Source organism: Meles meles, chromosome 17 (assembly GCF_922984935.1).
Source record: "Meles meles chromosome 17, mMelMel3.1 paternal haplotype, whole genome shotgun sequence".
In the NCBI taxonomy this organism is placed as follows: domain Eukaryota; kingdom Metazoa; phylum Chordata; class Mammalia; order Carnivora; family Mustelidae; genus Meles; species Meles meles.
The window spans coordinates 33266340-33281282 of NC_060082.1; the positions used below are offsets into that span (position 1 = coordinate 33266340).

Below are 14943 nucleotides of genomic sequence, written 5' to 3' on the forward strand. Positions count from 1 at the left end.
TATATATAAATGATACTCCTAAATAAATGATACTATTTTTAGATATATTTAAGTATTCTGCTATGTAAATATATATGTCATGTATACCTATAAATATATAGATATACATAAATAGATATACAATATACATAAATATATACATCTATGTATATACCTACCATCTATAGTATACTATATGTTCTCATAGTGTACAGTAAGTACCTGGTGTACTGGTGTGTGTGTGTGTGTGTGTGTGTGTGTGTCCATGCATATGGAAATGTATCCTCCTTACAGGAAACATTAGTTCTCTAGATCAGAGACGAAATAAGTGATGACTCGCAAAGAGCCATTAGTGATGACTCTGAGCTCTAGGCTCTAATCTGTCAGCATCCATGTAATCAGACGCAGTGACGGCCTGAGGTGCTCGTGCTTGGGCAGTGGCTTTGCACCATGGGAAGGGAACCTCTGAAGTAAGAGACTTGGAGTTTTCCAGGGCAGCTGGCCCATTGGTCCGTTCTCCCCGCAAGAGAGAAAGGGAAAGAAAGCTTTGCTCTGGAGCAGAGACATGTTTGTGGGGAGAGAGAGAGGAAGGTTTTTACTTCTCTGAAATGTAAGCGAAGGCTCCGGAAAGATGGCTCTCAGTCTCACTGGAGGCATACGTTAGCTCTGACGTCCAAGATGTGTTTTCTATTTCATCATTTTCTAGCCAAGTTTGCTAACACTCTTTGTTCAGAAAGCCTGGACCATGCAGAAATGTGAAGACATCCTAGGAACTGTCTCCTAATACTGTGTGGTAATGAACTTGCTGAAGTAGAACATGCGTGTAGATGAGTGTAAAAACCAGAAGTTCAGTAAGTTTTTACAAAATAAACACACCTCTGTAACTGTCATCCAGTTAAAACAACAGAATGATCACTCACATGTTCGAAGTTCCTCATGACGTCTCCAGCCACTAACCCTTTCTTTTCTGCAAATACCACAGAATAATTTTGCCTATTGTAAAATTTATGGAATCTTTAAACCTCATTTTCATATTGGTGAGTGTCAGCATTGTTTTTGTGGTTAGCTGTAGTTTATCACATCATTTCATTACTTAAATAGATCAGATTTTTAAAGGGTAAGTACACATTTTAAAATCACCTTAAAGGACCAGTCAGTGGTAACATGCTTCTGATAAAATTACTAAAATTGAAAATTTAATTTACTAGCATATTACTTTCCTAAAGACTTGAAGCTTCTTAAATATGAACAGTATGGATGGTTTTCTCTTTAAGACCATAGCATTAAGAATAAAGTCAACACATTTTTTAAGATGCTGATTTACAATGTCGTTAACATTGCCACAAAATTCAAATGTATGTGTATATCATGATTGACTTAATGAAGTGATTATTTTATCAGTATTCCCGCAGCTCATTTTGGGGAACAAGGGGTGTGCAAGCTTCAGAAAAAATTTAGAACTCTTGTTCTAGATATTTATTTTTCTCTATTCTTTTCCTGTGTTCCTCCTGTTTTTTCATTCTTTGGAATCTCTGCCATTTTGTTATCCACTCCTTATCTCTTCCCTTGACACTCTAATTCTTGTTAAAGGCCATTTCTGACTAAATATTTGTCCATAAATCTAACACAGTTGGCAGAAAATAAAAGCTTCCACCACAGGTGGAAACAATTTAGGGATTTAAAGAAAAATGGTTGGGTTTTAATCATCGTTACCTAGAGAGTTTAACATAATCATGTTATGGATCCGTAACCTTAGCTCAAATGGGTGATCATTTACTCATGGTCACAGAGGTGACTTTTCTCAGAACCCATGCTAGAATCCAGTTGCACTGAAATGTCATTGACTTACTGTGGTGTTCTTCATCCAACACCCAACCTTGGATACACAGAATTTTTCAAGGGCTAATAGAGTCTCACAAAATATACACAGGAGCCAGCTTGTGTAGGTTACCACCAGTCAAACTGGGTTGTCGGGCCTCTACAATACAATTGGTGGTCTGACAACTGCCATTGTCCCACAAAACGAAGAGAGATGGTTCTTGAGATGAAGATGACAATGAAATATTTATACCATAACTAAAGCCTTATAAATCATGAGACCTGTTCAACCACGGGACATTTCAGGTAGGAAGTCACTAAATGCGTTCTTTTATTATTCTTCTGCAGGTATTGGTCATGTGTAAGCCCCTTGTAATTGAAAGAGATTGTGGCCTAACTGGGAACTAAGTATTTTAATTCAAGTTGCTTTAAAAAGGCTCTATTTTCTAGAAGTTTAAATTTAAATAATGAGTTCTGGAATAAATTTTTTAAAAAAAGCATATCAGAAGACTTCATTTCCTGATAAGATAGATTAGCTGGTATCAGCATACGTTTCTATCAGAAAAAAATGTTAGAAGACTGTACAAAACATCTCTAAAAAAAACAGAAATTGCTCAGTGCAAGTCTGTGATGATTAAAAAAGGGGGGGGGGCGCCCAAACCCCAAATAACAGTATATGATTGTTTCAGCTTTCTACTAGAAGAGTAATTTCCAGACTGTATTTGGGGGGTGGGAGGGGCAGGGAGAAGCCAGGAAGAGTCCAGGGTTCTTCCTGAATTGAGAAGAGCAAGGAAGATCACAGACCATGGTGGTTAGAATGGCTAGAATTTACAGGGCAGAGTAACAGAGAGGGTATTAGGAGGAGGTGGAGCTAGAGAAGTTTTCTTAAGAGTGTTCTTGTGTCTTTGGTTGAGTACTAAACTCTGCAAGCCTAGGCTGGAATTCCACGAACTGCCTTAAGAATGATTGCCAGGGAGTTGCAAAGATGAAGAATCCCAAACGTTCACACAGGTCTAGGAGAGGCCATCGCATTGTACAGTTTCTTACGGAGTAGTTTTCCAAATTCTAAGCCACAGACAAATAAACATAATGCTCACAGGTACAAAACATTTTAAACAAAGAAACTGAGTGCTTATTGAATTAAGCCTGTAAATTTAATCTGCACCCATAAAATAACTATATAAAACTGTCTTGGTCATAAGACATTTTAACTAGGATTGGACTTAGGGTCACTTAAAGTCTCTTTTCAGTTTGACACTCCAGTTTTAAATAAAGTTTATTTCCAACTAACGTGATAATTTTCCTGTAAGCAATAAATGGGTGTTCCTTTAACATAAAGGGACTGCCTTCAAAGCCTTTGTATTATCTAATATTTCTATTTATTGCATGCACTGGACTTGTGTAGACAGGCAAAGTATGATTTTTTGCAGATCTCTCCGACTCAACTGGAACTGAAAAACAAATGCATAAGCATAAAAGCCAGCGATGAAACCTACACATAGCCCCGGACATATTTTTTTAAAAATCACATCACATGTCAGGATGTGACAGGACAGCATTTTACTTACTGGTGGCACTGCATTTGGGAGGAAAAGACCAGCCATCTTCCAAACATGAAATGGTGTCACTATTATGAGGAAGGCTGTAGCCCACATCACAGATAATCTGTACACTGTCACCTTCCAGGTGTGTTTTTCCTGAAGATGCAGAATGACCGTTTTCCACAGAGGGAAAGAAACACTGCCCTAAGGACCAAAGATTGTTTAATGTACAAGATGGAACTGATTTAAAAACAACAACAACAACTAAATTTCCTTTTTACAATATTTTAAGAAGAATGGCAAACTTTCAAAACTGAAATCCGGTATGAAAACAAAATGTCTCAAGAATTCTGTTCATGCTATTATAGGCATATTACTTCCATTATGAAATGTAAATTAACATTTCGTTCCGTTTTATGGTTTTTACAAAAAATATTTTGTTTTTATAAACTTTTCAAGGTACAAAATTAGATTTTAATATATCCATTTCTCTCTTAGTTCTCATAAATGTTGCTTACAGAACAAGAAAGACCATTACTGTCTCCTTTGCTGGCACATTTTTTCTGCCTCCCATTGTTTTTATTCTTTTTTCTTTTTTTTTTTTAGATTTTACTTATCTATTCGAGAGAGACAGAGCGGGGGGTGGGGAGGTGGGAGGAGAGGGGCAGAGGGAGATGTACCAGCAGACTCCTCCGTGAGCACAGAGCCCAGCATGGGGCTCCATCTCATGACCCTGAGATCATGACCTGAGCCAAAATCAAGCATCAGGTGCTTAACAGACTGAGCCCCCGCAGGCACCCTCCCCCCACTGCTATTCCGTCCTGAGTCTGCTCTTCACATTCACTGAAGGATTAATAGAGATATCACTGTAAGAACAAAAGACGTGTTTTCTGGAAAATATGAAAGTGAAAATATTTACACTCACACGATCTTTGCAATATTCAAAAGAATGGTAAGTTTCAAAATAGAATGTGTATGTAAAAAGATTTGTTTTAAAGGAAAAAATATGCCCAGGCTGATACCAAACAAATATTAGGAAATACATATTAATGTCAAATGTATAAATCTTCAGTTTTTAAAATTAAAATATGTAAAGCACTTCTAGGTAACACAAGAAATTTCACATATTTATTCTTCATTTGGTTTTCAGAAAAGGCCTCTCCAGGAAGGACTACGTTTCTCATCTTCTCTGGCTCATGCTGATCCCTGAGACTGTCTCGAGACATCTGGGCCCTTCTAACCACCGAATGCTTCGGCCACATCTGCTGAGCAAGGTATTCACTCACCGAGACACCTGGGTGTTGGTGACCACCCTTCCTCCGTGCAGATGATGCGAGTCCAAAAGGATCGTGAAGGAGATGCAAAATTATATTCACAAGAATAATAATAAATTTCCCCTACAGTAGCCAGGGAAAGTTCCTCCAAGCGCTCTCCACCATATATAATTCCGTGGTCTATTTTTGGGAAATTACAGTAGGAAGATGCTGGGAAAAATGAAACAAAACTGAAGAATTAACCCACATCAGTGAATCATTGAGTTTCTTTCATGCAGCTCAGGTTCCTCTAGTCTACATGCCTTCCAGTGTATTCATCATCAAGAACAAAAACGATCTCGAATTAAGAGTACAAGAGTATTTGAAAAGCCCATTGTCAATGAACATGAAATTTATGCTTGGAGTCACGTGGAATAAAAATCTTTTCCGCAGTAACTTTGAGAAGAAAATTCCACACAACTATCTATGAGTGGCGGCAGAGGGGAGCAGGCAGCGGCCGGCTTGGGGCCACTCTACGTGCTGCCAGGTAGGGACAGCATCGTGTGGGCTCCCTGGGGCCTTTCCTTTCTCTGTTCTGATTCAGTCCCTGTGCTGTCTGGTTTTTCCTGGTGCCATGAGGATGAAGAAGTTTTGTTTTCTCCATATGTGAATAAAGAAAACAACTGCCAAAAATTCAGCTCACCAATCAATTACCTCGGGAAATTCTCTCTTGCATTTGTCTAGAGGTGACTTTCCATGTGGCACAATAGTGATTCCCATGACGTTTAACCTGCAAAACCTGAGCTAACTTATCTGTTTACAATTTGACTCGTGGTAGTTTTGGAGAACGTGCAGGAAAAAAAGACCCTTCTAACACTGATAGTTGCACCGCCCGTTAATTCTTTTTTCCAGATATGCCTTGCCCTCCCCTCAAATTACAGCATTTGATTTCCATCCATTTCTATCTCACTTTGCTATCCAGAGTAATATCCCTTCCATTCTCTGATCGTCTCTCTTCTACCTGTCCTTCAATGCTCATTCTGCCACATTTAGCAAAAATATTCATTGTGTGCACAGCAATGGGCTAGCTTTCAACCTTAACCTCTCTTGGCAGACCTCCTTTAGCCAGTCACCCCCTCCAAAAGGAGGAGATGATGACTCCCATCTCTACATTCTGATAAAAGCTCGTGACTACATTTCCTGTGAAATAGAGCCATACCCTTCTACACACGTACATACACACCTCACACGTACATGCATGGACACATAGTCTTGCAATCTGTTACTTATTGGCACATTCTGCTTTCCTCCAAGGACACTCAAAGCTATGGTGGGACACAGTTTTCTTTCTTTTCTTTCTTTCTTTCTTTTTTCTTTTCTTTTTTTTTTTTTTTTTTGAGCTTCCTTGCTGCAGGACACACCCTAATCCAGTGCTCCATCAATATTTCACTATGGCAAGCACACAGGGTTTTTATATAAAATGCTGCTTTTGCTCTGGGGCCAGTTTCTCACAGGCCTCTAAGCCTTAGTGCAACACAGACTTGGAGGTCATTTAACGTCTACACAACTTCCGGATGGATCTTCACTTGACGGTTCTCTGGGAAATGCGTGTGAAGTTTGAGTATCTTTTTCTGGGTCATGGGTTGGAAAAAGTCTACCTGTTATTCTCATCTTGTACACTTATTTTCCTCTGCTTTTTGCCCATTTCGAAATCCTCTCTTAATGTCATCGCTAACAGATGTTTACAACCATCTATACCAGATACACAGATTTCAACAAAAATCGGATACACCTATCCACCCATCCATACAGTTCTTCAGTGAGACTCGTCCCGTCTAACCGGAGAATTCGGAATTTCTAATGGAGATGAAGCAATGCCTGTTGTTGTACTTTTACCCCCGTCAGCTAACTGCTCTCCTGTGAGTCTATCTCAATGCTAAAAGTAGTATCAAACAAAAGGAGTTTCAAGTCCACAGAAAGGAGGTTTTATAACTTTTATGAGGGTGGCTCTTAAAAGTAAAGCATTTGTATTTTTCCTATTTTTCTCTTATGTTAGGATTAAAGAGAAACTTCCCGCAAAGAATGTCCATTAGAAGTAAAAATTAGCAAGCAACAAAATAGCAAAATAAACCCCTTCTGGAAATCAAACAATAAAAGGCAGCACTGAAACTCCACTTCCACCCGTGGTCTAATCAGCCGTCCTGGATCTTGTTAGAGGTTTTGTTTGCCATTATTTGGATATGATGATTTTTATCTCAACATGAAATAAGACGAGACAGTTTTTAAAATATTGTAAGATGTGGTTTCTAGTTTTAATAAACAAAGGATGGACAATTTCTTTTCACTTTTGACCTGTACTGAAGAGCTCAGAAAAAGCAAATAACAAACAACAACAAAAAAACTTACTGGGCCACCTGGGTAGCTCAATGGGTTAAGCCTCTGCCTTGGGCTCAGGTCATGGTCTCAGGGTCCTGGGATCGAGCCCCGCATCGGGCTCTCTGCTCAGTGGGGAGCCTGCTTTCCCCTCTCTCTGTCTGTCTCTCTGCCTACTTGTGATCTCTCTCTCTGTGTCAAATAAATAAATAAAATCTTAAAAAAAAAAAAAACAACTTACTGACATCTCACTGGCATATTATTCACAAAAATTAGAATATACTGTACTGTTTTACTAGAAGAGATTTCCCTTTCTTAAGTGACAGATTGAAAAAGGATGTTCCTGGTTTAATAATACTTAAATTAGCAAATCTATGAAAATGCAAACATTTCCAGATTTTCTTAGGATCCTTTTCCTGGCCAGTGGCATTGCAGAGCTTACGGAGAATACACTGGTGCTGGACCCTTTAGACCTCATTATATGCAGCTTTTTCATTCTGTAATTCCTCTCCAAATGTTGTCTTTGGTGGCTTTCACACTTGGGAACTTAGAGGACAGAGAAAATAATTTCATTCTATTTTCTCTTAATTTCATATTAGAAAACATTTTGATAAAATAAATCATAAGCCTTTATTCAAAATGTTCTTACCTATTTATTCATTTTATTTTTTAAAAGATTTTTTATAAGTTTTTTTTTCTTTGTTTATTTTCAGCGTAACAGTGTTCATTGTTTTTGCACCACACCCAGTGCTCCATGCAGTACGTGCCCTCCCTATAAGCCACCACCTGGTTCCCCAATCTCCCACCCCCCGCCCCTTCAAAACCCTCTGGTTGTTTTTCAGAGTCCATAGTCTCTCATGGTTCATCTCCCCTTCCAGTTTCCCTCAACTCCCTCTCCTCTCCATCTCCCCATGTCCTCCGTGTTCTTTGTTATGCTCCACAAATAAGTGAGACCATATGATACTTGACTCTCTCTGCTTGACTTATTTCGCTCAGCATAATCTCTTCCAGTCCCGTTCATGTTGCTACAAAAGTTGGGTATTCATCCTTTCTGATGGAGACATAATATTCATTTGACAGACAGAGATCACAAGTAGGCAGAGAGGCAGGCAGAGAGAGAGGAGGAAGCAGGCTCCCTGCTGAGCAACAGCCCGATGTGGGGCTCGATCCCAGGACCCTGGGATCACGACCTGAGCCAAAGGCAGAGGCTTAACCCACTGACCCACCAGGCGCCCCTATTTATTCATTTTAAAACATATTTACACACACATACTCCCAACATCCACACATATGAGAGAGGAACTAAATATTCAGATCTGCTCTCGTGTTTTCAACTTACCTTGCACCCCAGCAGTAGAAATCCGGAGGATTAGAATGGCATTAATTAAAAGCAGCATGGTAGATTATCCCAAGCACATATGTTTAGAAATGGCCCAACAGCGGTGGTGTTGCTCCAAGTCCTGCTTTCATTTGGGACGACATGCATGACTTTTGAATTTCAGGGCACTGCCAGAAGCTGGTGTAATGAAATAGCTTTGGTAAATACCAAAGTTCACAGAGGGTAGTGTGAAAAAAACTAAATAGTATCTTATTCATGTTTTTACATCAAGACTCTAAATTCCCCTCTTGATATTTATTTGAACAGGATAATAGGTTTGCAACTTCCTTGCTGCAGTCACAAAGTTTCTGAATTTGAAGCATTCAGAAATGGACCCCTGAGGAGGAGAAATGAAGCTCTTGGCTCTCTCCTCGCTAGCCAGGAGGTCAGCTGTTTCAGAAAGCAATCAAGTGTAGCTCATCCGTCCTCATTCTAAAGCCATGTCCAGCTTTAGTTATTATAAATTCCTCTTCAAACTGGCACTAAGAATTAGGTTCCCTCTTAATAGTTATTATAGGTTTGTAGGTATTTTTTAAGTGTATCCAAGAATAATTTTGTCAAATAATGCTTCCTGAAATTTTGAACAAAGTATATTTCAAACTCTTTTACGTGGGACTGGCAAGAATGGCTAGGACAGGGGTGTGGTAGATTCCCTTCTCCAAAAGGCAGAAATAATGCTGGACAAAATTATTTTGAAAAGCCAAAACTATTTTTAGTTTCCGTAATTTGGCCAAAGAGCATACTGTCGAGAAATGTTTATTAAAGGAAATCTCCGTAAGTCTCACTAAAAAAGAGTGGCTGCTCCCTTCCTTCTCTGACCTCTGCCCCACTCTGTGGCTCCCGTGGGTAGGCAGGCATCATGACCGGCAGCTCTGCTGTCCCGCTCGAGTAGAATGACATTATAGCAGATCTTGGAAAACATCCGCAACCAATGACCCTGGTGAACACAATGGAGATTACAGTGGGAAACAATCCAGGAAGGCTAAGGTCTCTACACAATACTGTTGGGGCAAGAAACAAAATGGCAGCCTGGCCGGAAATTTAACGGGGAAATTTGGAGGAAAAAGACCAAAAGAACCCCACTAAGATAATGCTTCCTGCTGGTGGTCCAGAAGTCCCTTGACATATAAGAGTTGTGCCCAATCAGAGAAACCAGAGAGGATCCTGGGAGCTGCTTGTCCCTGGTTGAACACGGAGCAGACGTGTACACTCCCTGAACATTGAAAGACTTCCTAAACCACACAGTTTCAGAGACAAAACATAGGGTGTTTAGCGGGTCGATGTGTTTAAGCATGACCTCTGACCCATTATGGGTTGACGTAATTAAGTTATGCTGACTCAGGAATGACTCCTAGGAAGTCAGACTAAAAAATAAAAAGAAATAAAACCTGAGCAGTGACATCCAATTCCAAGGCCTGATCGACACAAATGTGCACATTAGGGGCAGAGCTGGGGGAATCTGCACTGCCTTGGCAGAGTGGGGCCGGGAGTGCTGACCAGGGCAGTCTTGAATAAGAGATACCTGGGGGCCCCCGGTTGTTGATAAAGATCAAGACCCCCTCAGACAGCCAGTCCAAATGAGGACCCTGTTGCCAGGTTAAAGCTATGGCCTCAGAAAGACTTCCCAGGGGTGGGCTCCTTCTACTCAGAGGACATTGAGGTCATTGGGTTGCCTCTGCCACCCAAGGCCGCGTGGCAGGGTACAGAGTCTGCATGAGCAGGCCTGGCAGTTGAGGCCAAAAAGAAACTTGCAACAGCGCCGCCGCAGGAGAGGAGCATCACAGAGAAGAGCTAGTGGGGGTACGGGGTATTGGCCTAATGGACAAGGCCTACCTACATTATGGAATATGCCCCCAGAAGCAGAGCTGGAGGTTTTTTCAACTGCCTTACTAGGAAGTGGCCTGTGGTATGGAGACCCAGTGGAGTCCTGATTCCCCCAGAAGGCCTGGAGCCTGGCAGACAGCAAGTCTGCATTATGACTGCCTGTCGTCCTTTCACACCTATGGGCTCAGAGCGATTTTCAAAAGGTGGGCTCGCTCCCCACCAGGGGCGACGCTGGCAGTGGAGGCCTAAATTTCCCAAGCTCGGAGGGCAAGGTCTGTCCAAAGCTGGCTTTTGGGGTACATACTGTCCATGTGCACGCCTCCAAGGTAAGGGTAGCCAGAGACCTGGAAAAGAGGGCAAGCGTCCAGAGATACCTGGCCCCAGAAGCATGCTCTTAGGGTACAAGGAATCTAATTCTAAGCCCCAACCTATGCAAATGTAAATATTCCCTCTGAAGGCCTAACTAAAGTCCGGATTGCCTCGCCCTGCATGGGTCGTACAGAGGCCATGCTTCCTCCAGTAAGAGATGCTCCCTGGTTGCTGGAGAAGCCAAACACCCATCAGGCAGCTGGTCCAAATGGGACCTTGCTGCCTCTAGTTGAAGGGGGAGCCCCAGCATGATTTTAGTAGGGGGTGGGCTCTGTCCACTTGCAGGCCAGCAGGTGTTTGGGGACCCTCGCTTGACCTCCACAGGCATAGAAGGCCATGACAGCCGGAAGCCAACTGACAGAATATGGACCATGGAAGCCCAGGCCCCACAAGTCCGAGCAGCCAGTGTAACCAGGGACCTGGAACCGGGCAATGTTGGCTGAAGCTGGCTCACAGGACGGGGCAGCTGGGATCCCGGGCATCTGATATACTAAGGCTTAACAGACAAAATGGCACATATTCTCCCTGAAGGAAGAGGGGGAAGAATCCGCAGTGCCTTGCCTCAGTGGGGCAGGAAGGGGTGGCTGAGAAATGTGTAATAAGAGACAACTGGGATCCTTGATTGCTGGAGAAGCCACTGGACAGCTGCTTCCAATGGGAATGAGCCGTCAACAGGTCAAGCTGAAGCCTCAGGAAGGATTTCAGGCTCTCCCCACCCTGGCAGCTAGGAAGTATTTGAGCTCTGCAGGCCTCTGAGGGCCCCAAAAGCCAAGGGCTGGCTGACATGGTGTAGACCACATATATGTGGGCTGTGCAGGTCAGGGCGGTCAGGGACCTTGACCTGAGCAATGTCGGGTAAGGCCAGTCACAGGAGGCGGCCATTAGGGAATCTGGCATCTGCCTAATTCCAAGGTTTAAGCTCCACAAATGCATATATTACTCCTGAAGGTGGAGCTGCAGAAATAAGATCAGCCTTGCCTGGGCAGGGATAGGTTAGATGACCAGAGGATGCCCCAGAAACACCTGAGGAGCCACGATGGTTGAGAAGCTTGACATCCCATCAGGGTATCTAAGGCTGCTGTCTTAGAAAGATTATCAGGGTTGGGCTTCTTTGTCCTGGAGGCTATGTAGGTGGTTGGATACTGCCCTCCTGTCTTAGGGCAAGGCTGAGCAGGCCAGCTTGGGTATCCTATCATCAAATAAGTGATACCTGGGAGTCTTGCTTGTTGGCAAACCCATCAGGAAGCCAATGCAAATGGAAGCAAAGCAGACTGCTGCCTCATAAGGATTTTCAGGAGGTGGGGCTCCCTCCAACCTGAGGTCATTCAGGTGCCTGAGTTCAGGCTGGGGTTCCACAGGCCTGGAGTGCCCCCTGCAGCCCAAGGCCAACTGTGGTGTGCCAACAGCGCATGCGCGGGTCTCCCAGGTTAAATTGGCCTGGGATCTGGAACAGGGAAGACCTGGAGGTTTTTCAACAGCCTTGCTTGGGGAGAAACAGACCCATAGGACAGGTTGTCTTCCATGTGGAGACATCGGGGGATCCGGGTTCCTAAAGAAGTTCAAGACCCCATCCAGAGGCACGTCCACACAGGGACCGTCTCCCATTAGTAGGGGTCCACTAGAAGCAATTTTTATAAGGTGAGCTCCCTTCTCGCGGGTCGCTATGTAAGTGGTGGGTCCTGGCCAGCATTTCACAGGCTCTGAGGGCTGGGTCTGTCCAAGACTGGCTTACAGGATATGCGTGTGGCTGCACGCATGTATAGGTCAGGAAAGCCGGAGACCTGGAACAGGGTGAGCGTCTGGAGATGCCAGGTCAGGGGAGCAGGTTCTTAAAGTTACAAAGCATCTGCCTAATTCCAAGCCCTGCCCTACGGCATTGTGCATATTCTCACCGAAGGCAGTCCTTGAGAAATCTGGAGTGCCCCTCCGATGAGAGACACCTGAGAACGCTGGTGGAGGCAGAAACTCGGACCTCAGGAGACAGTAAGGCCACAAGGGACTGACTGTCGCTCATTTCAGTAGCTCAGAGTGATTTTCGATTTTCCGGGAGCTGGCTCTCTCCATTTTTGAGGCTATGCCAATGGCTGGCTCTGGGCATTTGTTCCACGGGCCTGGAGGGCCCAGCGGCCAAAGGGCAGCTGATGGGGTATGTACTGCATGTGCACAGACAAGGGCAGTCAGGGAGCTGGAAAAATACAAGTGCCCTGTGAGGTCGGTCACAGGGACAGGCTACGTCTGAACTGCCTTGCCAGGGTGGGGCCCAGCAGCAGGGCCAGGGTCCTCTCCAATAAAAGACACCTGGCAATATTTGCTGATTAAACCTGGGACCCCTCAGGCAGCAAGGCCACACGGGGGTGTCTGTCAACCATTGTAGCTATGGGCTCAGTGTGATTTTTTTTGAAAGGTGGGCTCTGTCCATACCAGAGGCTCTGCAGGTGGTTGGGTCTGGCTGGATTTTCATAGGCTTGAAGTACCGGGTCTGCCAGTGGCCAGATTACAGGGTATGTGCTGTGTATGTGTGGGCCGTGCAGGTCAAGGTAGCCAGAGACCAGGACCAGAGCAAGTCTTGTAAGTAGTAGGGTTCATAGGAACAGGCTCTTGGGGTTACAAGTCATCTGCTTAATTCCAAGCCCAACCTATACGATTATAATTGAGATACGAACATTCATATTCCAGGTGAAGGCAGACTTTGAGGAGTCTGGACTCCCTTGCACGGCTAGATCAATGGGCTGGTCGGGTTATCCTACAATAAGAGACTCCTGGGAACTCTGATGGACGCAGAAGCCCAGGACGTCAGCATGCAGGGAGTCAACATGAGGATGGACTTTTGCCCCTTTCCATGGCTGTTTCAGAGCAATTTGGGGGCAACTCAGAGCAATTTAAAGCTGCTATTTTGGAAAGATTTTCAGAGTTGGGCTCCTTTGTCCCTGAGTCTACGCAGGTGGTTGGATACTGACCCCAGCTTCAGGAGCCAGTATCCGAGGATACTGCCCTCCTGTCTTAGGGCAAGGCTGAGCAGGCTAGCTTGGGTATCTATCATCGAATAAGAGATACCTGGTAGTCCAGGTTGTTGGCAAACCCTGGAACCCTTACAGGCAGCAAGTTCAAATCAAGACTGGTGGTGGCTAATCTGCAGCTTCTGCCTCCACCTGATTTGGGGGCTGGGCCCTGCCGCATTCGCCTGGAGGGGCCCAGCTGCCTCAGGCCATCTGAGGGGGCATGAAATACCTGCAGTTCAAGTCAAAGCAGTTCAGTCAAAGCAGTTCAAGGTAGCCAGGAACCTGGGGAAGGGTATGGATCCAGGTGGACCATGTCAAGGGATAGGATGGGGTGGACAAAGGTATGTGCCTCAACTCAGACTGTTAACTTAGCAAATACACAGGCTTCCTTTGAAGACAGAGCTGAAGGATATCGGTCTGCCTTGCCTGGGTGGGGCGGGGCTTTCTCAAGGGGTGTTACCTAATAAGAGGCACCTGGGAATCCTGGTGGCTGAAGCAGCCCAGAACCCCCGCAGGCAGGAAGTGCAAATGGAGAGTGACAGTGGCCAGTTTGCCGCTGTGGCCCCAGTTACCAGTTCCATTCCTTGGAGGTCCCCAGCTGCCTCGTGTAGACAGGGACCTGCAACAGGGTGCTGGTCTTGGGAAGCTGGATTAGAGGAGTGGCTCTTAGAGACAAGATATGTGGGAACTTGCAATCCCTACCCTTCCCCACAGGCACTGTCCCCTCCGAGGCAGAGTTGGAGGTCAGGGTAGACCGAAACCTATGTGTTGGCTGTGAGTCAGGGTAGACAGTAACCTAGAATGGTGACCTTTGGTGGGTCAAAGACATCTCCCTAATTCTAAGCCCTAATCTTCATAAATGCACATATTACCTCCAAAGGTAAGACTGGAGGAAACCGGATATCTTGCTGGGGCGAGGCTGGCAGTCTGACTGGAGTATCCTTTAATAAGAGAGACCTGGAGTCTTGATTGCTAGAGAAGTCCAGGACCCCATCAGGCAGGCAGGCAGTCAAATGGGCACTGTTCCGAGTTTGAAGGTGATACCTCAGCAGGATTTTGGGACTGAGATCCCTTCATCCTGCCAGTAATTGTGGACCAGCCCAACTCCACATGCCTCAAGGTCCCTGGCTGCCAAGTTTAGCTACTGGGGTACACAGCGCACATATGTTTGCCATGTAGACTTGGAAAGCCAGAGAGACCTAGAACCTGCAATTTACGGAGAATCCAGATCTCAAGAGCAGTCTCTTGGGGTTCCATGGCATCCTCTTTATTCCGAGCCCTAACCAACCCAAATGCACATGTGAGGACCAAGGCAGGCCACCCAAAACGTGCCACTTTGCCATATTAATAATTTTGAATTAAAGTTATGTAAGAGTGCAAGAAAGACACCCAGACTGCCTCCCTCTGTC

General features: G+C 44.5%; 1 protein-coding gene across 2 annotated transcripts in view; it reads right to left on the reverse strand.

Annotated features, from left to right (window-relative positions):
* CFHR5 (complement factor H related 5) overlaps positions 1-8456 on the reverse strand; it is a 28763-nt gene extending 20307 nt beyond the window's left edge. For both annotated transcript variants that reach the window (XM_045983696.1, XM_045983695.1), the window contains exons 1-3: positions 8304-8456; positions 4625-4822; positions 3366-3542 (exon numbers count right to left, since the gene is read on the reverse strand). In XM_045983696.1, coding sequence (XP_045839652.1) covers positions 3366-3542; positions 4625-4822; positions 8304-8361 — 433 coding nt within the window. In that variant the 5' untranslated portion in view covers positions 8362-8456. The remainder of the gene's footprint in view (positions 1-3365; positions 3543-4624; positions 4823-8303) is intronic.
* Positions 8457-14943: the final 6487 nt, after the last annotated feature.